The sequence below is a fragment of the Vanellus vanellus genome (assembly GCF_965231255.1).
Source record: "Vanellus vanellus genome assembly, chromosome: 1".
NCBI lineage: Eukaryota > Metazoa > Chordata > Aves > Charadriiformes > Charadriidae > Vanellus > Vanellus vanellus.
Genome location: NC_138905.1, coordinates 4063168 through 4085333, shown reverse-complemented (window position 1 = coordinate 4085333; position 22166 = coordinate 4063168). Strand labels below are relative to the sequence as shown.

Below are 22166 nucleotides of genomic sequence, written 5' to 3'. Positions count from 1 at the left end.
GAACTTTTCTAAGTGATAATCTTTGGAGATAAGTAATCCCTTTACCTCTTTTGTTTAAAAGACTTTAAGGGGCTTCTTTCAGGTCTGTGATCATCCTTGTGGTTATTTCTACCAGCATTTCTGGCTTTCAACACCGTATTAAGGTGTTGATCCCTGAATAGAAGCGTGACAGTCCATTATTGATCTCACTGATGCAATATGAAAAGAGAATACTGTCTTTCTCCTTGATATTCCTTTCCAAGGCTCCCATTAGTCCTTTTTGCTAAGACTTGTGTCAGGAATTAATGTTCACGTGGTATCTGCAGTGCTGCCCAAAGTCCTTAATGTCATTGCCTTCTGTGATACAATTCCCTTTCCTATAGGGGCTGGTGTTTTACAAATGCATGACCTTGCATTCGGCTGGTTTTTAAGATGTTGTTTAAATGGGCTTATCATCACTGAAGACGATTCTAATGGCTCTTAAGCAGGGTTCAATAATCCCAGTGATGGGGTTATTCTCTGGCATGCTAACCTTGGACTGAGCGACACGGGTCCTAATGCTTGTGTGCTGTCTTCTATGAAAGTTTTGTTTTTTACTGGCTGTCTGCTAACAGCATGTTAACATTCCCATGTTCTGGGGGAGAGCTTAAATGCGATCTGAAATGGGAAGGGGAGGCTTGGACCTGTGATTTTAAGATTAGATTCTCAAAAGGAGAAAATTTATATAGAAATATATTGGAGGGTGGGTTTTTGGGGGTGGAGTGAAGGTGGAAAACTTCAGAATTGCAGGGACAGGAATGTAACATACTGCGGGATGAACACAGAGCTAAAAGTTGTCTTAGTATTTAATATGTGGAGCAGAATGATGCTTTTCTTGAGGATTTTGGGACTTCTGGTTATACTGTAATTTAAATAAGCTTGTTAGCGTAACTAGGAAGAAACCATTTTAACCTCAAAGTAGAAGAGGGACTGTGCCATAACGTATGTAGAAATACTCTGCTTAATGTTGCTTGTCATTGGGAACTGTGGTGTTGGAAGCAAAGTGTTTGTGGGAGAGAAGCGGTAGATTACCCATGTTCTGTGTCAGCTAAGTATGATTTAAACACACTTCTGAAGTAGTTGTATGGTCTTAAATTTAAAACAAAGCTATGAAATGCAAAACTTTCACCAAATTAGAAATTAGATGTCTAGTAACTTATTTCACATCTGCTTATGCGATGCTGAACTGGTACTGAAACTCTTCAGAATGTTGAAATGACCTGATAACTGCCCTTTTTAATTAAAAAAAAAAAAAAGAAGTGTTTTTCAAAGACCCTTCTGGTGATGTTCTTGTTTAGGATCAGTAGTCTACTGAAAAACACCAGTTTTCTTTCAGTGACAGAATTTTCTTCCGGTGAATGCCAGCGTCTTTCCTGTTGTGTTTGGTGGTGGTACTAGACAATTAGTTAGCGCTAGGTCCATCTTCTGGCTGTTTTACCAGTGCTGCAGCAACCTGCGTGTTTGCAAAGATCTTTCCAAACATTAAATGAAGATTGTCCTTCTTGAGTCTGACAAAGAATAGTTCTACTGTTTTTCATACTGCTGGAGTTCTCTGTTGGCTTGTAGCTACCAGCAGGAAGGCTGACTTGGATATTTATTTTAAAAACTCTGTGGGTAGAAGTGAAAGAGTTTGTCTAGTAATAGTTCTAGTTCAGTCTGCATTGTAGGGGAGGTTGTGCATTTGGGAAGAAAATTGATCCAAGAGGAAATTTGTTCTTGAAACATCTGGTGTTTCCAGAGACGCTCTGCCTGTGCAGAGGCAACAGTGAGTTGAGAGGCTTCAGCTTGTCTAACTTGGAAAATGTTCTATCCAGCATATCGTCTGAGAATCTTCCATCAGATCCCTTCCATGGCTCTCCGCTGTTCCTCCCTGAAGGAATGGAGCCACGAGGGAGGCTGCTCTCTGGTATCTCACAAGGGACTGGCCTAGGGCTCTCTGCATCACCAACAGTCACTTCACATGAGCTACACAAACAAGTACTGGTGTCTTTTGACATACGTGGAGGGAAAGAGACCTGGACTTCATTTCCCTCTCTCCTCTGGCCTTTTGCAGAAAGTGATGAGCTCAGTCACTTCTGGTTTTGTTCAAGGAGGAAATAAACAATTTATAGAAGGTAATGTAACCCTTGTTTAAACTTCGATTTTTTTTTTTTAGTAAGGAAGTGAACCAAAAGCTATTGCTCTGCATTCTGAGAGAAGCACTTCATATCCTGATTTTTCCTTTTTTTTTTTTTTAATAGCCCATTTTTGTCCCTGCTCCACTTTGAACTGCCTGCTAAGGTGAATAAGAGGTGAAGTATTGTGCTTTGTGCGATGGCAGTCGTGTATTCTTTTCTATTGCCAAATGCTAAATTACTGTGTCCTAGGATCGTAGTTTCTAGTGGTTGCATCAGACTTGTGACTGATGATACCTTGCAGTTGGCTAATGGACTTAGGTCCTTCTGTCACTGTTTTATATAGCTGAAATATTGCTTTAAAGACTAGCAAGAGCTTTTTACTGTGTTACGCTAGTCATGTACCTTTGTGAGGAACTTTCATCCCATTTCTATTGCTCAGATCTTCAGAGTCATTCAGGTTTTCCTGTATGGTACCTCTGTAGAGGAAGATCAGTATATTTCCTAGATTTGACTGTAGGATTTTTATTGGTGTTTTATTTGGTTATTTCTTATGCTAAGGTTGTTTTTAAGAATATAAAACAAGGTTGGTTTCTTAGCTGATAATGAAATGCCATTAGCAACCTCCTCCTAACTGGTAGTCACTTTTTCATTGCAACCCATTTTTATCTATTTCACTGTGGACTTCAGGTATTCTGGTAATTCCAGGCTTTTCCAGTTTGACACCTTATGTGATACTGCATCAAATGCTGAAGGCTGGAGGGGCCTGTTGTCTCTTTCCTAGTGTTGTGGTTTGGGCACACTGGAACAGAGAAAGATCCAGCCGGTTTGTTACAGTACACTTAAAATAATTGTGTGTGTTTCTGCTGGCTTTCCATTTTCCATCAAACCAGGGGAAGTAAACTAGGTGGAAGATACTTTGATAGTAAAATATGAGTGACTTTTAGCCTTCCAAAGTGAGAATGCAATTTTTTAAATGCTTTTTAATTAAGAGGATGTGACAGTAAGTTCCTGCCCAGTCTAACCAAACATCTACTTCTGTATTGTGTTTACTCTGAAACAGAGATGTACTCTCCTGTGTTTTCAAATCTAGCGTATTGTAAAGCATTGGCAAGAAGGTACTGAGAACACGTGTAACAAACTTTTTGGGGTAAAGTCCGTAAGGATTTAAAAAACAAACCAAAAAAACCCCCACAACAACAACAACAAAAAAAAAACAGCCAGAAAAAAACCTGAGTGCCAGCTACCCCATTCTCTGAGATTCCTGTAACAGGAAAAAAACATGTATTTGTGGCTAGTGAACTGTGATTCTCAGTTTCTCCTCTTACCAGTGATTCAGATCTGTACCTTATGGGTTCATAAATCTTGTTATAGATGCCTCTGGGTCTTGAAGAATCTCATGTTCAAGTTGAGATCAGTCATGACTAATGAAAGAGTTTGGTTTTTCTGTTGTTTTCTGATACTGAGCTCTGTTTCTTGACAAGGTGAAGATACCTTCTGTTGAACTGCTGAGACCTCAAAGCGATCTAAACCGGTCCAAAACAGTGGACTAGCAAAGTGTGCTTTAGTGCTATTTTCTGGCAGGGTGAACAGTGCTCATTGTCCATACACTAGAAGTCTTAATGATACTGCTTGTGTCTCATGGTTTCTTAAATAATTTCAGTTACATAGCAGTGATGATTTCCGTTCTAGTTGTAGAACTGTGACTTCTGGGTTTTTTGCACATATAAGCACGAATGTAGTTTTTTCATCTTAAATTGTCAGCCTGTATAGCTTTGCTTGGGTATTTTAATGTAGCCAATTCACTTTCCTTGTTCTAATAACTTTCCCCTTAGATATGGGAATATGAACAGGCACATCTGCTGGCTATCTGTAATTATGTGCTTGTGATATCTTTGCAATATTGATCGATAATTCTACCATTTACTAAAATGAGCTGGGAATGCCACCACTGACTAATGAAGCGAGCTGGCAGACTCTGTTCCCCTCTGGTGAACCCTGTGTATAGAAATGTTCTCAGTTCTGCTTCTTGTCCTTTTCAGCGTCCAGTGGAAAGTTGTTTTTTTTTCCACTTGTTTGTGTGAATTTTCTGGATGTTTCTAGACAATCTCATGTCCTGACAGGCATTTTTGCCCCTTGCTTGCATCATTTCAGTAGCCTAGGATTTTTCTCTGAAAGCTGAAATTGAGAACTTCAAAACCAAAGTATTTCTGTAGAAAATAAAATTACCTACTGATTGAATACATGAGTATTAGGTCCTTCTCTAGTGTCTAATAAGGTAAAGTGCTGAGAAAGAAAAAGGTCAGAGAGGTGGAAGGGGTGAAAAAAAAATCACAAAATTATGAAGTTGCTGGTGCCTTACATTGTCATCAGAAGCTCTTGCTTCCCAGATAAAAGCACAAATGCTGTAGTATGAGAAGAAATTTTTTTAAGCTCCTGTTAAAATATAGTTGTTATTTAGGCAATTAGTCAGAGTTTTATTCACTGGCAGAAGGATGAAGGTGAAATGCTAATTGCTGTAGTTCCCTGGTGTGACTAACCTGGCAGAACCTGTATTACTCTGATGTTCAACCTTTTCTGGGATGGCATTTTTGGGGAACATTAAGAATGTAAAATTTTCATAACATCATCAGATTATGGATCATTTGTTCTGTATGTGGCTTTATATCCTGCAATCTTAATAAAGGTTTTCTAGCTCCTGATTACTAATTACTTGCTTAAAGACTTAAACACTGTTTCAAACAGAGCACATTTTCCTTAGGATAACTGTTGTTATTGCTGAGACAGTATGTACAGTCTGTGTGTTTTTTTTACATGCAAAGAATGTAGTTTCTTATTCTGCACATTCATCTTTTTAGCAGATCGCTGTTAAAATGCACAGTTAGGTTTATCACTGCCATTGATTTTTATGATGTGATCAAGATTTTTCTGTTGAGGTTAAGTGGTGTGTGCACCATTGATTCAGTCAGTTATCTAGAGGTCAGCGCGTTCCAACCTTCGAAAACAAGCCAGTGCTTGATTACTTTAATTGCATGTTAATATAAACCTCTAAAACCAAATGTAGTTTTGCTTTTTTGTCTACAGCCTGTTGAATTTTGTGGGAACAGCAGACTGTAAGTTCAGGTGGGTCTGAATTCAATAATATACTAGTTACTGGAAGGTGAGGAAGGAGCACTGAAGCTGTAGAGTGCTTTGTTACGTTAGGTAGTTGCTATTCAAGGCATTGCTTGAAACTCAGTATGAATAATCTTTGAGAAATTATTTCCTGGATCAATTTAAATCAAGGAGTACAACCATATATTTAAGTTGAGGATAACACCCTGCACGTCTGAATTTAAACGGCAAAAGCAAACTGGTTAATAGTGCTTGCTTCTCCTCTGCTGGTGTGTTCTGCGGTTCCTGGAATATGACATGATCTTGAAAATGGAGAAAAATTGTGCCCTGGTCATTTTGAGTTTGGTGGTGTTTTCCACAGTCCTTTCTAAGGCAGAGACTTACTGCCTAAACTGACTGCTGGGTTTAAAACATCACTCTGACAGTCTGGGAAGGTGCCTGAAAAATACTGAAACTGTGCTTAGGACATTACCTGCATTTTTCTTGAATGCTTTTCTGTAGGTACATACTTTAAGCAGCATTTGGCTCTTATGGTAACGATTTAAATACTAATTTAGTAGCCTATTCTACATTTGAAAGTTGTATTAGTAAAGAGATGCTCTTAACATGATGATAAAAGGGAAGAAAAAAATTTGGATTAGGTACCATTAGGTACCTTACCCGAGTAAGGAATTGCTGTGTGAGTTCCCACCCTGCTCTTTCATGCCAGTGTGCTATTGTGAATTTCCATGTTTTGTCTCTTAAAAAACCTGCTTTCTGGTACAGGGTTTGGAAACTGCCAAATATGAAAGTAATGCTGGCTTGGGAACTAGCATACCCTTTACCAGGAATTATTTATATTGCCCCAAAATAAGGCATTAGTCCATAATGTAGATCTAGGGGCAGATGTTTCTGACCTGTAATGCATTTTCCCAAATAACCAGTACTTAACAACAGACTGGTGTCTCCTTATTTTCCCAGGTCAATATTTTGTCACCTGGATTCCCTGGTTAGAGTTGCATTGTTAGTCAGAGAATCTTAGTTTTGAAACCCAAGCTAATACAGTGAGGGTGGTCCCACCTGGAACCAGGAGTCATTTTCCATAGAGTTTTGGTGAAAAAGCTCCGTGCTTGACAATAATTTGGGCCTGAGGGGGCTTCAGTCTGTTTTGTTGAACCATAGTCTGCTTTAAATTCTCTTGCAGGAATCAGTTTTTTGGGTTAACTTTTTACGAAGTGTGAAGTTACAGTCCTTGATGCATATTAAAGATGTGTTTATGGCTTACAGTAGGAATTTATATCTTTACGTGTGATCACTTAGTCTGTTTTTGTGGATTCCTTCTTTGAGTGGAAATATTAATAGTATTGTGTGTAAGAACCTTGTTGCAATGCTATGAAATCATGGAAGACCTAAATCTACTTCCTGGCCTTTGTAAAATTTTTCCATATGTGCGTTAGTCAAACAAAAGTGCTCCACCAAGTTTGTGATGCTTCCAAAATACGGCATAGGGGATTTACATAGATGTGTGCTAGACATTGCTTTCTGATCTTCTTGTGAAGGTTTGTCCCTTTCCAAGAAAATGCTTTTGGAAATGAGAAGTGAGAGCAAGGCAGTACTGAAGTGTGCAACACCACAAGTATTGTGGAGGATTTGGGAAGTCTTGGGAAGTTCAGTGGCTTTTCTGGTGATTGCTGGCAGTAGAAATCTGTCTTCACACACTGTCTAAACTACTTTCCCAGCAAGATGTAAGATTTTTTTTTTTTTTAAATGAAAACTGAACTTTGTTATGAAGTGACCGTGGCTGGTGTTGTCTTAAAACTCTGGCAAATTTTACTACAATATTTTATTTATTGGCTACAAATCCAGTGAGCTGAAGAATCTAATGTCTTAGTCTTTTTCCTTGACTATCGAAGGGTAGAATTCATCCTATTTGTCTTTTTATCAAGCCAGGGATTTAGTTCTGCTCAGGGAACCTCCTGGGACCTCACCTAGGCTAAGTTGCATGCATGCCACGTAGCTTGTGTTAGTACTTTGTGGATCGCTTAAAAGGCTGGATTTTAAATAGCCTTGTGGCTTAGACGTGTAGAAATGAACACAGAGTATGAAAAGAAATGGGCAAAAGAAGAGGTTCCAGATAATCCAGATAACCCATGATCCAGCAATGTGCCCTTGCTGCCAAAAAGGCCAGTGGAATTCTCCCCCTCTACGCTGCACTGGTGAGGCCACAACTGGAATACTATGTCCAGTTCTGGGCTCCCCAGTTTAAGAGAGACAGGGAACTGCTGGAGAGAGTCCAGCGTAGGGCAACTAAGATGATTGAGGGATTGGAGCATGTTCCTAATGAGGAAAGGCTGAGAGCGCTGGGACTCTTTAGCCTGGAGAAGAGAAGGCTGAGGGGAGGCCTTATTGTTGCTTACAAGTATCTAAAGGGTGGGTTGAAGGAGGATGGAGCCAGACTCTTTTCAATAGTTCCCAGTGACAGGATGAGAGGTAATGGGCACAAGTTGGAACATAGGAATTTCTGTTCAAATACACAGAAAAACTTCTTTACGGTTCAGGTGCCAGAGCAGTGGCACAGGCTGCCCAGGGAGGGGGGTGGGGGTAGTCCCCTTCTCTTGAGATTTTCAAGACCCGCCTGGATGCAGTCCTGAGGGATGTGCTCTGGGCAGTCCTTCTTTGGCAGGGGAGTTGGACTAGATGATCTCTAGAGGTCCCTTCCAACTCTGGAAATTCCGTGATTCTGTGATAATCTCATACTCACTAATATGAGTTCACCAAGATAAGAGAAGAGTCTTTATAAGTGTTGATTTCATCAGCATTTTAAGTTATTTTCTTTCCAGAAAGTAGATAGACTTTAAGTACATGGAAAAAATCTGTCTTTTCAGTGACCTAAGAATTCTTAAATTTAAAACCAAAGCTAGTGCTAGGAGAGAACAAACCTTGATAATTTTTGATCTTAAAGGTTCAGCATCACTTACCAGTTAAATTGCATCTCAAGTATAATCCCTCAACATTGGGACAATTAGGCTGGTAATCATCTGTGATGTGTGAAGTTACTGTGGTTACCAACATAGGCAAATAAGACTGACTTTATTTTAATTTTTTTTCCAATTTGTTTTTCTGCTGTCCTAACACTGATGTTACCAACCTGGAGCTGGGAGCTCTTGCTGCTAAGGATTTGGGTTGCGCAATGCTGTGATACAGTCAAAAGTTTAATCTGTGATTTAGGGTTGTTCGGTGTCACTGGAATAGAAGTTATTTACCAGGCTCTGATAACTTGCTGGGAATTCACTATACTGCTGCAGTTTTAGTCACTATTGGTAACATTTAATTCCTGGTGTGTCAGGAGGAAGCACGGATGAATCAGAAATATCTTGTTTAAAGAAGTCTTAATTAGACGGGGGGGAGTGAAAAGGAGTACTTTCTAACTTGTGTTACTGGAAATGTCTGCAACAGTGTCATTTCATGTTTAAGGAGCAGTTTGTTTTTCAGTAAAGGTCTTTGTGTATCATTGGACTGGCAGTGATGAGAGGCAGCTTAAAAAAAAATTGTTAACTGCTCATTGAAAGAAATAAATAATTGAGAAACTAGTTTTAGTGAAACTATTAGTTTAGTGGAGCTAAGTGATACCTGTTTTGTTGTCCACTATAGTCAGCTGTGATCTGATAAGTATATTTCTGTAAAGTCTTTTAAAAACTCATCAGTTTATTTTTGTATGCTGTGCTTGCTTGGCTATTTTACTTTTGATATAAGTAAATTTATAATATAGTGGATGTTTGTGAAAAACTGCTGCTGAGGAGATGGAAGCAAATTTGAGCAGTAAGTTGGTAAACCTTGTGACAGTGTAGTATTTAAAATTGCACATTTGTGTATGTTTAACTCAAACTTTGTTTTACAATGCAAGAGGTCCTCCTGTACTTCTTAGCACTAGGGTTAAGAAGTCCTGTGTTTTAAAAAATGGAAACCCAAAAAACAACACCTAGATCCCCCAAAACTTGTTTCCTGAATGTGTCTGCATACTGCATAATAATTGTGTATGTTTTACTGTGTTTCAACCAAGAAATTTTCATGTCTTCATGTCCTTATGCAGAGAACTTCTCCAATAGAAAGGAGAGAAACTTTATAACAAAATCTAAACAGCTTTTTTTTTTTTTTTAACTGCTTTAGGGGAGAGCCATAGGTACGTATAGCTTTCTAAACTCTGCAGCCAGGTGGTTTGAAATCGGCATTAGCTGCAATGAGTTTCTGGGATTTGCAGGAGAAAAATTTCTCTAGTTCTTTCCAGATCCATGGACTAGGGTTGTTTTGGGTGGTGTTTGTGGTTTTTTTTTTTTTTTTTTTCTTTTTTTCTTGGTTAAGACTGTGTGTACATTCCAGAGTCTAGGCTGGGCAAGGGTATCTCCATTGGTGCTTTGTAATGGCTAGTCTGATGGTTCCATGTGTTTGAAATAGTTGGCCCACCACATTTTACAGCCCTCTGTAAAGGGGACTTAGTGGAAACTTAAGCCGGTGTATTTTAGTTGCTGTATTCTTGCTAGTCTGCTTTGGGATGGTTGTAGGAAAAAATGAAAAAAAATCATCACATGGACAACCCCAAAGACTGTCCATTTTCAGTCAGGCTGCATTTTCGTAGCACTTTCAAATGCTTTTTGCAGCGTAATGGCTTGGTACCTCAGCGGTTTTCTAGAAGAGCTGTGTCTGAGTTCCAAGTCCTCTTGGAGATGCGTGTGCCCTTTTCTGCACAGCTGCTCTCTGAAGAGTGATTTGAATGTGCCAAGCAAAGCCAGTGTTTTGGGTTTGTTTATTCTTAAGGACTTGTTCCTAAAGTCATGGATTTCTTTAACAGCTTCACGAAAATATTTAGGTTAGAGGCAAATTATAGCAGCCTTAAACCTAATTTGCAGTATATTCTGCAAAGTCATCTTATTTCTCCCTTCCCCCCCCCCTCAAAGCAAAGAAAAACTCTTGCTTAGTGATTGTTGTGCCTGAAACCACAGAGCTTCTTGCACAGAGAAGTCCTCTGGTAATATGAAGTGTGGGGACATCTCTGTAATTCCAGCAGAGATGCGCCAGCAGTTGGTACAACGGATATGACGGTTTCTGGGTTGGTAAAAGGAAAAATTATCTACTTCCAGCAGTTGCAAGGCCAGCATCTGCATGGGTAATAAAAAGAAACTTCCACTGTGTTCTGCCAAGAGGGCTTTCTGTACAAAGCAGCCAGAACGATCCACTTCTCTTAATTAGCGATGGGAATGCTTACAATAAAGGCTTAGATGCTAATAGCTTCGAAGGAAGCTAGGTTATGAATTTAAGGCACACCAGTACCGCCTCTGGACATGTTACCGTTTGTGGTGCAAATAACATGGCTCCTTCTGCTTAGCTTTTAGTGTGGGGTACGATTGCCCACAAAGTAGCAGAGGTACCACAACATCTAGTTTTTTTTTGTTTTTTTAGTAGTTACTTGCCAATGGGAGGATGGGATTGGGGGTTCACTCCAGTATGACCCCTTGCCTGGATCCAGCTGCTCATCTTTTTTTTTTTTTTTTTTTTTTTTTCCTTTTGTGCTGGCAGTAGTAGTAAGCTGAGCTGGAGAACTGATCAGACTAAAGAAGTTATTTATGCTAATCTTTATTATAGCTGCTGGTGTAGGGAGGGGGAGGATCAAGCGCGAGTGGGTGGAATGGTCCTTCTTGGCAGTGTCGTGGATTTATGCTAGACTAGATTGTGTGTCTACAGTTTATGATTATGAGTTATCTCGAACCGCATTTAATGGGCTGCTTTTTTCACAGGAAAAGCTTGCGTAAAACTATTTGGTACTTGCGGTAGCTCAAGGGCTTACAAATACTTTTTTTTAATGCCTCGTGAAAATTACATGGAAAGTCATTGAGTTAATGGAATTTTCACTTCTGAAGTTTCCCAGACTTTAATCTAGGTGTCATATCTGAAAAACCTGTCTCCAGGTACTGGGTAAGAATTTTGTGGTGTCCAGAAAAAGGGCTTTACGTGGAAAAAGGCGTCTGTCATTAGAATATGCATTTGTCTGTTTCTTACTGTCTCATGACTGCTGGAATGCCTGAATTCCTCAAAGCCCATAAGTTTTCCTAAACCGTTACAGTAAATTGACTTTGTACGTATGGACTTCTGTCTTCAATGTTTGTTTAATCTTAATAAATAAATAACCTGTGTGTTTTTAAACATATTTATAGCTCCATTGACACTGCTAGCTTTATCTTTTAAATTTTTTTTAGCTTTAATTTTGCATGAGCTGCCTGTCCCTTTTCTCTCTCTGTGGAAGGATTTTTATCTTGTCTAGCTGTACTGATTGAGGTCCTCTTCGGTTGTGGCAAACTGATCTTTGACCTGGGGAAGCAAACAAATCTACTTCTAAAAATATGATCTTTGGGATCTGTCCCAGTTATAAAATGTTTTTTTTCCAGCAGGGCATTGTCTGACCACGTAACAGTGCCAATTCCTGCAAATGTTGCTCAACATACGAAGAGCTTATCGTCTAATGTTTAAACAAATGTAATAGCATCATAAATAAAATTTATTCTGTAAGGTAAATTGTCTTCTTGCATGCTAGGATAAAGTTCCATAAAGGAGAAAAGTCATGCAGTGCTATCTGGTTTTATCTGCCTTCATGTCCCTTAAGTATTTAATATAAGATACATATCTCCTTCAAGTTTAGCAGTTTTTTCTCTCTCCAGATAGTAAAAGGTATTAAGAAATTCATAAATATACTTTTGCCTCGCCTGTGGCATGGTGTAGGAGGCTACAGGTATGATTCTTCTCAAAACAATCGTATTTTGGTTTCTAGTGGTGACTTAGCTTTAAGACTGGCAACTTTTGTTAGAAATCTGTTCTCAGATTTCTGTCTCATCAGTTCCCAAATTCTGCCCTTTGGTTCGGTTGGTTCATTTTGTCCCTCTTGTATTAAAGATGGGGGGTAGGTTTTCTCTTGGAGTTGAGCATCTTGATGCTGCAAAACGGATGTGCTTAGTGGGATGTTTTAATTATGCAGACCAATGAATGTATGTTTCCTATTTTGATGGGGTTAGAGCAAGAGGGTAGTGTGTGTCCTTATGCTGTTCAAACGTGTTTTCCCACTGGGGATGTGTAAATAAACCAACTGCAGGCCTGGGCCAGCACAGGCATTGCTGTGTTAATAAATGCCATGTGATGATGGAAACTAGCTAAAGGGATAGGGAACCTGGGTTTTATTCCTATGCCATGTAAAAGTCATGACATGTCCCTTACAAAGCCCGCAGATGGACAGCACTAGACCAGCTTTCTAAAATGTATGTATTTTAAGCGGCACTCCGGTGTAGCTCCTTGCCATACCCCTTGTCATGGTGCGGGACTGCTTGGATACTGTTGCTAGTGTGGTGATTTTGGTCTGCCCAATGTGGAAAGAGCAAGCTAATTTCTGTCTGTTAACGCTCAACCTCTGACTTAACCTCTTTCCCTTCAGAGCTTTTATATGAGCGCTTTTTCCTTCAGTCCGTTGTGGTAATCCAGATGCTCGTGTTCTTTTCCTCCTACACAGCAGATGGAGATGGCATAAGCCTTTTGATGACTGCTTCCTTCTTTTTACATAAGTTTTACAAGCTGGCGAGTTCAGTAGTTGGACGTGGTGGAGCTCGTAAGCCTTGTCCAGCAGGTGGTGCATCGTTACCTCGCCAATATTTATATTATAGGGATTTTTTTTCTTTAATTTAATCTGGGAGGTGAACTTGACCACATGGTTTTATAGGAGAGGGGAAGGTAAATCCTTCATATGACTATCATGATGAATCTGTTTCATTTTAGCCAAAAAACTATTCTGAATTTATGTTAATTTCCTAAATGCTGTGCTATTGCAAACTGTAAGAAAGCAACTCGGAGGTAATTTTGCTGGTTAAAGAGTTGAACTTCTGCTTTCCTGTGTGTTGTTCTAGGCTTGTAGCTCATATGAAAAATACTTGTTAAAATTTGGCATGAGTTAGATGGTCATCATCCACGCTCCAAGAAAGCTTAAGTAGGTTAGCAGCTCGCTTTCTCTGTTCCAGTATCGCCTGTCTAGTAAAGGACAGTACTTGGCTTGCTAACTGTTTTACTGCTCATCGTTTTAACCTTATTGAAAAGTTCTTGCCCCACTGAGGTGAATGAGACCGTTTTTTCCACTTCATTGCGGACTTGGGCCTACACAAATTCATCTGGTTTACATTTATTTCACAATTTTGGATCTTTTTGTTTCGCAACTTGGAGCTCCATTTCACAACCACAAGTCTTGGAGGCATATTTTGATGGGTCCTGTAAAATAGCAATGTAGAAAATTTTTAATAAGAGGGGGAGAACCTTAGTCTCTGCCTAGCAATTTAGGTAGTTGCATGAGAATGTTACTGATCTGCATGTATGACAGATTTTATTGGAGATGCAAAATGTGACGGGGCTGTTTTTAAATTACTTATTGCTTCTCATTTTTTTAGGAATATCTTGGTGGACAAACCCAATGATCAGTCCTCAAGATGGTCTTCAGAAAGCAATTATCCTCCCCAGGTAAGCATCTGAATCTCTGCAACTGTATAGCTGTGTTGTATGACTTTATATATACTGGAGTTTTTACTTTAAATGTAGGCTGCTACTATTTATATTGACAGCCTTTATAGGCTACCTTCTTGCAATAAAATACAGCTTGTTGGTACATTAGGTATTTACGTCTCCATCAGTTTATTTCTGATCTTTCAAGAAATGCTTTTTAGCAGGGGAACTTTTGCGTTTCATCCTTGACAATAGCGGTCGTACTGGAAATAATTTAACCTTATGGTTAGATTAAACTGCTAATGAGGCATGCAGGTCCCCCTTTGTCAGCACTACTGGAAACTGTTGTAGATTGCTGGCCTTGAATCCTAGATCTAAGGAGCTTGTATTTGTTTCTCCTAATAGTGCACTTAGAAATGAGGACTCTGTTTAAAGAGACATGAATGTCACCTCTTCTGCTGGTTAAGCACCTTATTAAAATAATATTTGTATTGATTTTAGCATCTAATTTGCTTTTTCACTATTAATTATGTTGTTTGATTATCCAGAAAAAATATGCTTATCCTTTTTACTTAACTTTTTTTTTTTTCCTCCAATAAATGTGTTATCCTTCTCTTTATGCTAGATCTATACCTTATTACTCTGGTACTGTTTGATCAGCTTGTGTGTCTCTTATGCTGGTTGTTCAAAATTCTTTTGTTTAAAATACTGATGCACAGCAGCGTTGTGCAGTATCTCTCTCGTGCAAAGTTCTTCTGCTTATCTACTTATTTAATCAAAGTATTCCTCATGAGTTAAGTCTCACAATTTTTGTCTAGGTAAATCTTGCTACTTTACTTTGAAGGTGTGTTAAAGATCTGTAGTCTAGACTAGCGACTCCCTATAGCAGCAACTTATCTCATCCAGCTGAAAAACTTTCATATTGATTTTCATGATAGTGTTCTATACAGTTGTGCCTGTGAAAGTGGGTTCTTTAGGAGGAGAGGGAAAACTATCCTGTTTATTCCGTTCAGATGTTTCATAAGCCTGCTTGTGAAGACTAATGATTTTCATCCTCTTGATGCCTCTGTGTGCTTACTGCTCTTTTAATTTGGTGGTTTTTTTTTTACATATATATATATATATATATATATATATATATATATATATACACAGCATAGGAATTTAATCCATAGCCTGAAGCAGTTTTAGTCTATCTAGGAACTATCGATTGCAGGGTAATGAGTTTTGTGCATATATTGTATCCCAGTCTGTGCCATCCTTTGCTTCCTTTCATGCAGGAAGCACTTGTTTTTCTTAGGGCTCTCTTGTTCACAAGGCAAGGTTGGCTTGTGGTGTAGCTTTGGACTGGGTTTTTCACCTGAGCTGCTCTTAGTTATTGCTAGAAGCTGCTCTTTCATTTCCTGAGCCATCCTGAGCATTTTGTGCTTTTAAAAACCTGATTCTGGAATGACAATATGTCTCTTGTAGCTGAATGTTTTAGAATATTCTCAACCTATGCTTAAAGCTGACAAGCAGGGACACAAGTTATATTCAGGCATGTAGATTAAGCAGGGAGTAATTAGAGTGACTTCTGTGTGAACCACGTGAACGTGTTAGAGATGTTTTCCAGCAGTTTTATGTGTTTTGGTCATGGCCTGAATGAAGATGCTGTTGCACAACTACTGAATTCAACCCTGGAAGACTGGGCACTGCCCTGCATGATAAGCAAGTAATTTAAACCAAACTTTGTGATAGGAGAGAGATGAATTAACATTATCATATATGTACCTATATATCTAATATGTATCCATATATATACACCTATATATCCCATCTCTATCTACCTATATATGTCATATATATCTCTCACTATATCTATATGAGGTATCCAGATTTGAGGTCCTTCGATCTGACTAGCAAAAAGTTAGTCTTTGTAGTGGCAACTGAGACTGACAAGAAAGTATTTGAGTTTTATTCTGTGTTATTTAAAGACAAAACCAAGAGAAGAGCTGGCTGCTTAAGTGGAAAAGGCCATCCTGCTGGATTCCTCCTACTTGAATCCCTGTATTCAATAATGTAAAGTACTGCATAGTTGCTCATGTATTCAGCAAGCCAAATCCTAAGCGCTGAGAGAGATGATGTATTTGCAGTGTCTCTAATATGTACTTTAGCTAATCCTCATGCTTCTAACCTGAGTGTTTAATTATTCATATAAAGCATTTTTTTTTTCAATGTAACTTCTCTGTTGAAAATTAACTGGAAAGAGGGAATGGAAAATTAAAATTTGCAGAAGAGGCCTGTGTGTGAAGAATGCAGTTATTGTTATTTCTGTGTATATACAGAGAAACAGTTCCAAATTGTGTCGTCTCATACTTGACAAAAGAACTTCAGATTTTGTTGCATTTTGCTCAAAATAGCTAGTTCTTGTACCTTGCCAATTGAAAGACTGCTACATTTTAACACAGATAAAACTTTTATACAAGTTTTCTATGTCCTCATTCTTGCAAATGGCTGAAGTTCTTAAGGCAGATTCTTAGCTTGGAAAACTTCAGTTGAAATAATGGTTGACTGAATTATAAGCGTGGTAAAGAGAGAAGTTGAGGGGTAAATTAGTTGCTTTATGTTAGAATTTGGATATTTCATATAAAAAAAGTGATATAAACAGATCACTTTTAATCCCCAGAATAAATATCATGTATCTTATGGAAAATGAAGTTGCAAAGCATTCTATTGCTTGTGTGTTGGCATCACTTCATTTAAAAATTGGTCACTTTTGCGGTGACGCACTTGTTAAACTGTGTGGGCAGCCATAATAGTCCGGGGCAGGAAGCGAACTAAAACTCAGTAAAATAAAGCTTTCCTTGTTTCCAACTTTATTAGCTAGGGCTGATACAACGACTAATATCAATCATGCTCACTGGAACGTGCCACGAGATGTTTAATAAGCTCTGCAACCCTAATCGCTAGTGTTTGTCTCATCAGAGTGTCTCACCTTAATGTAAGGGTTTAGTAATTCCCTGCCAGCGTGGCGGTGCTGTGCTGGCTTAGACGTAAAAATGTGTGAATACCTAAGCATTGAATTATTCCCTTGCCTCGTTGAGTGAAATAAAACCTCTCCAGGCACCTTTTCTTTCAGAGCATTCCTCTTGCTAGGATAAGTGTGAATCAAGAACATAGGTAAAAATCTGAGAATGTGGTCGGTAGCTCAATGAAGATCCGTGCTTTGCAGTAAATGTGCTGGAGTCTGTATTAAAGCTTTTTGAAAAGGGAAAGAAAATGAAAGTGGAAGTGTAGACACTTGGAACGCTGCCACATGTGACTATATTTAGTAAAGGGTTTTCCTAGTTTTATGGGTATGGTAGAGTTAAACAATTCTTGTGTCCGTGAAAGCCACCAGTTGGTTATGAATGAGTGCCAGTGAAAGGAAATACATATGACAGCTGTTTTTCTGTTTATTAAACTAGATATCTTTGTTGAGTCTTTAAATAGAATGACCCAGAAATTATATATTCAATAAGAAACCTGTTATGTAGTAACCTATTCAGGCAGAAGAAGGCTGATCATTCTATTTTTAAACTAATTCTAGGCTTACATAGGAAGTGTGAAGCAGTAAGGCTGGTAATGCTGGAGACCACGGCCCTGTCATAAATGCTCATCCTAATGGCTCTAGTGACAGTATGACTTGGAAGACTGTGTGCAGAATAATATTTAATTCCCCTGAGTGGCTTGATTAATATAAAGAACTAAAGGATAAATTTTTATTTAGCCACAAGCTTAATTGTAAAAGCAATGGGTAGGTGGACAAGTGCATTCCCTGTTGAGTATCTTGGCTATTTTGTGTTTTTATTTTCACCTGCAGTACAAGTTTCACGTTTCACGCCCTAATAAAAAATTCTTAAGCAGAAATGGTTAAAGAAATTAATAAAATACAATGTGACTCTAATTGCACAGGCATCTTGCATAGTGCAGTTTGGAATCTGATCTGTATTTGATGCGGAGATGCAAATTTTGAGCAGTTAAAAGAGCATATATATGAAGTTAGTGGCACTGTCCAAACAATTGGTTTCAGTTTTGTGTCTGAGAAGACCAGTTTTCCTCTCTTGATTTCCATCCTGCTGTGTAGATCGTATCAGGAACTAATTTAAAGTACATTAATAAAATTTACAGTCAAGTGGGTGATGCAGAAGCATGCATATGGTTGTCATCAAATGGTAGCACAGACCAGTGCTTCAAAAAAGTTTGGAATTTGCTGCAGCTCCCAGTGTGACAGGTCTGGATTTGCTTGTTTTTTGGGGGTGTATGGTAACAAGCTGTTGAGGTGCTGAAGTGCTGTTTACTCTACTCTGCTCTTTGTACATCTTCACTTACAAATGTCCTGAATAGTAAACCAGAGGTTTTGCTTTTCTAAGGTTTTGTAGCATCTTTTTTGCAAGTGTTGTAATTTGAGGCTTTACAATTAGGCTGAGGTTTTTGCAGTTACTGCAATTAGTGTCTGTGTGTCATGCCTCTAATGAACAAACACTTCAGTTTATAATTTTAATTTTTTGAATACTTTGTGAATATTTGGACATTAAATGTACTGATGTTGCTTATAGCAACAGGATGGAAAAGCGTCAAATACTTGGTATATTTATTTGTCTGAAATCTCAGACTTGTTCTCTCCAGGTTTAATAAGTCACTTGATCTTACGTACACTTATCACATCTTTCAAAACTGTAGAGAATAGTCTCTCACATCTAAAATCCTGGTAGCAGTCCAAAAATACCCATGCAGCCAGCTGTTTGCAGCTCTTGAAGCAATCTATTTTTTCAACATCAGTGTGATTTGTAGCCTGTACCCACAGTTGCAGCATTGTGTGTTTATACATAAAACCAAAAAGTACATCTATGTATATATGTGTGTGTCTGTGTATATGTATTAAAAAAATATAAAAATGCATACCTAGGTACAGATGTTGAGCCACAGGCTTTAAAGCAAACCTGTCTTTTGTTTCAGTCAGCAGGTAAATTCACAAAAGGGTTGTCTTTAGCTTTTGTGCTTATATTTTCTGTAACGTGTGCCTGACTCAGCAGGTGTGTGGAAGCAGGAAGGAGGGCTGTGGAGTTCCTTCCCTGTCCGTAGGTTTAAGAAATCACTGCTAGCCATGTGGCGTAATTGCCATTTCTTGCTTCCTTCTAGGCATGTATGCCGAGATAAAAGATTTAACTGCAGTTCTGGATTTGTCTCCCTTAATTTAGGTTAAGAATTGAATAATGAAGGGTGAAGTTTGTGCCAAACTTTTGCAAATCTTGTGTGGTACTTGAGAAAGTATGTCTTTATCACCCAAGCATTAGGTTTGTGATTCCAGCAAGATTTAAGAATTGCAGTTGCTGGTGCTGGTAGTGCTAGCTTCACTTTTTCAGTTTCAGGAGAGATCTGCAGGGACGATATGATGGTGTAGGAGGAGTTCTTAGATATTGTTGCGTACTGTCTGTTCTGCATGGGAATTTTGGCAGCAGGCTGTGCCATGTATCAAGTACTGCCTTGCTCATTACAGGACCATCCTTTTGCTCATCCTTTCCTTTTCTCTGCTTTAGAAAATCTTGTTTTCTGTATAGAACTCTGTTTTTTCTGTAGTTTGGGAAGTACTTTGAGACAAAAGCATGGCTTACTGCTAGTTAAACTAACAGTGGGTTCTGACATTTAGGTGGCTGTTGTTATTCACAAAATACAATTTCTTTCTTCAAAAAAAAAAAGAAAATATTTGGAAAACCACCAAAGCATCCTTCTGTACTGTAGCAGTGCTGATACTGGTTTATTTTCTTCATTCTGAAAATTTTTGAGTTGCTGCAAACGTCTTTGGCGTTAAATCTTTCTTGTTCTACTAGGTACCTATCCAGTCTCCATTATCATCTGTAAATGCTGTATGTATGAGAATTTCTTTTAAGCTAAGCTTTTTTTATAAATATAGTGAGAACCAGCTGTTGAGATCATACGTTTATCCTGATGCTCTCTAGGAGCAGTACTGACATTGTCCTAGATTCAGAATTAGTTGCTTTGTAGGGCCATGACAGAAGGATTGAGAACTAAACAGATGGGAAAATTTGTCCTGCTTCTCACCCAAAAGATGCACTTCTAGGGTAAGATTGTCCCATAGATAGAGCTGTGTAGGACAAGCAGAGTGATGCCCACGACGCTTTATGGGGAGATCCTAGTCTCTACTTGGGAACCACAGAAAGCAGCCACATGCATGCAAATGCTCTACTTGATGTTGATGAAGTCTCAAAATACTGCATCATGTCTGGTTTGGCAGTGCTGCTTTTTGGAGGAAAGGGCCACCAGAAGTGCCTGCAGTGGGAGGTGTCCTACAACGCCTTACTGATTCTACTCGTAATGTAACCTTGATCACAGGGTTTTGTAACAAAATCCTGCATGATGAGTAACTGTGATTCTGCACTTCGTCTCATTTCTCTGTTGTGTACTGCTTATTTCTGAGAAGTTAGGGAAGAGAATGAAACACATTGTTTTCAGGTATAAAACTTGACGTATTCTGCAGAACAGGGTGTCTCCATGCTCTCTCCAAGACCTGTTTTGTAGGGGAATTTTATTTAAACTTGGTGCTCGATGGTCCCCGATGAATGGTGCAAGTGCTTCTGTGTACGCTTTTCAAGTGGAACAGATCCCTTCCCTTCACCAGTGCTGGTGAAGCTGGTAGCTGGGGCCTGAATATAAATAATCTGACTCTTCATACATGGTGGGAGACACGTCTAAGGAGGGAGCACGTGTTCACAAGAGAGAATATTTTCATAGTTTTATGTGTAAAGCCCACTTATTGTCAGCTAAGTGGCTTGGTTTTATTTGGTATGGTTAATAAGCAGTTGGTTCTTACGTTAGCCACACATTAAACTTAGTCTGTGTTCAGTGGTTAAATAGTGTCAGCCCAGAGAGGAAAAGTAATTTGATGTTCTCTTAGTATGTGGAACATACTGTATTTATCTAATTGGGTATTCAGTTTAGGTTTCGGTTCAGGCTGTAGTGGGCGTTTGAATCATCGCTCTCCGTAGTTTGATCCTATTTGCCAAATTTCAGGAAGTCTTGCATCCAACTTGAAGGAATGTATGAAGCCCTGAATAGAAATGCTAGGAATAGGTAGTTCAACCAAATTTTTTTCCTGGATAAAACTGCTTTTAAAGTAATATTCCTGAAACCCTTTGCTTCATTCCAGGAACAAAGGAGAAAATATAATAATGGGGAGGGATAATCTTAACTTTCATTCTCTGGCTTTGTAAACTGAATTTTTGAAGGCTTTAGTGCTTCTCCCTTAGCATGTTTTGCAGCCTTGGCTTTAATAATAAAATTCACTGTTCTCTCTTCTGCAGTATTTGATTCTGAAACTTGAAAGACCTGCCATAGTCCAGAGTATCACATTTGGCAAATATGAGAAAACACATGTCTGCAATTTAAAGAAGTTTAAAGTCTTTGGTGGGATGAATGAGGAAAACATGACAGATCTCTTATCCAGGTAAGATGTGATTTCATCAGCTATGGTAATCATAAAGGCTGGACCAAAATGCTCTTCCCCTTCACCCCCAAGCAGGCTAACAGTGTAATAGAGCTGCGGTTGTGATCCTGCAATTAGCTGCCCTTGTGTTTATGGTCAGGGCAGAGAGCAGCAATCCCAACACTCGCTCCTGGAAGCCTTCCTTATTCTGCTCTAACCACAGGGGATTTGTGGAGAGCGAACTCTTGGAGATTTGGAAGAGCTGAGAGCAGGGTGCAGTGTTGCTGGATTGCGATTCCTTCTGTGTGCTTGAGACACAAGAGAAATGATTCCCCAGGTGTGGGTAACTTAAAGTAGCTTTTAAAAGCCCAGGTAACATGCCTTGTTGCAGCTGAACTAGTCAGCTGCTCTGCCTTTCTTCCAATGGATAAATAAACCTGTGTTTTCCTTTGTTTAGTTTGATTTGGTAGTTGTACTGATAGGGAGTAAATAAAGAGCCTTTTGGCTATTCAGGCTATCCAGAGCTTCTGAGTAGTTGCTAATGTAAATTTGCAAGGGCCTTTTAAGGAGTCTTCTGTTTCAGAAAGGGAAATGATATTTAAATATCTAGGAGTACAAGAGAAATGAATAGCAAGAGCTGGTCTATTTCTGGAGACCTACAGAAGGAAAGTCCACCTCTGGGGAACGTATGGGTGTACATCATCTGTAGTCAAGCAGAAGAGCTGTGAAGAAACATGGGAAGTTCTTTGTTGCAGGTATCTTTGAAGACCATATAGAAACTAGCCACATCCCTTCCCACCCTTTTGCCTACTTTAGATAGACCAGTCTTGCAATTTGACTTTATTGCTGCTAGAATGATGGGGGAAGAGGTCTTAGTAGCATAGTAATAATATCTAATGTCATTTCAATTGTATTGAAGTTTAATACAAGTCCTTATGTTGGGACCTGAACTTGCATCT

General features: G+C 38.9%; 1 protein-coding gene across 1 annotated transcript in view; it reads left to right on the top strand.

The window, feature by feature from the left end:
* The window catches only part of MKLN1 (muskelin 1), a 100158-nt gene that overhangs the window by 1804 nt on the left and 76188 nt on the right, over window positions 1-22166 (top strand). The window contains exons 2-3 of the mRNA XM_082493680.1: window positions 13694-13763; window positions 21086-21228. Coding sequence (XP_082349806.1) covers window positions 13694-13763; window positions 21086-21228 — 213 coding nt within the window. The remainder of the gene's footprint in view (window positions 1-13693; window positions 13764-21085; window positions 21229-22166) is intronic.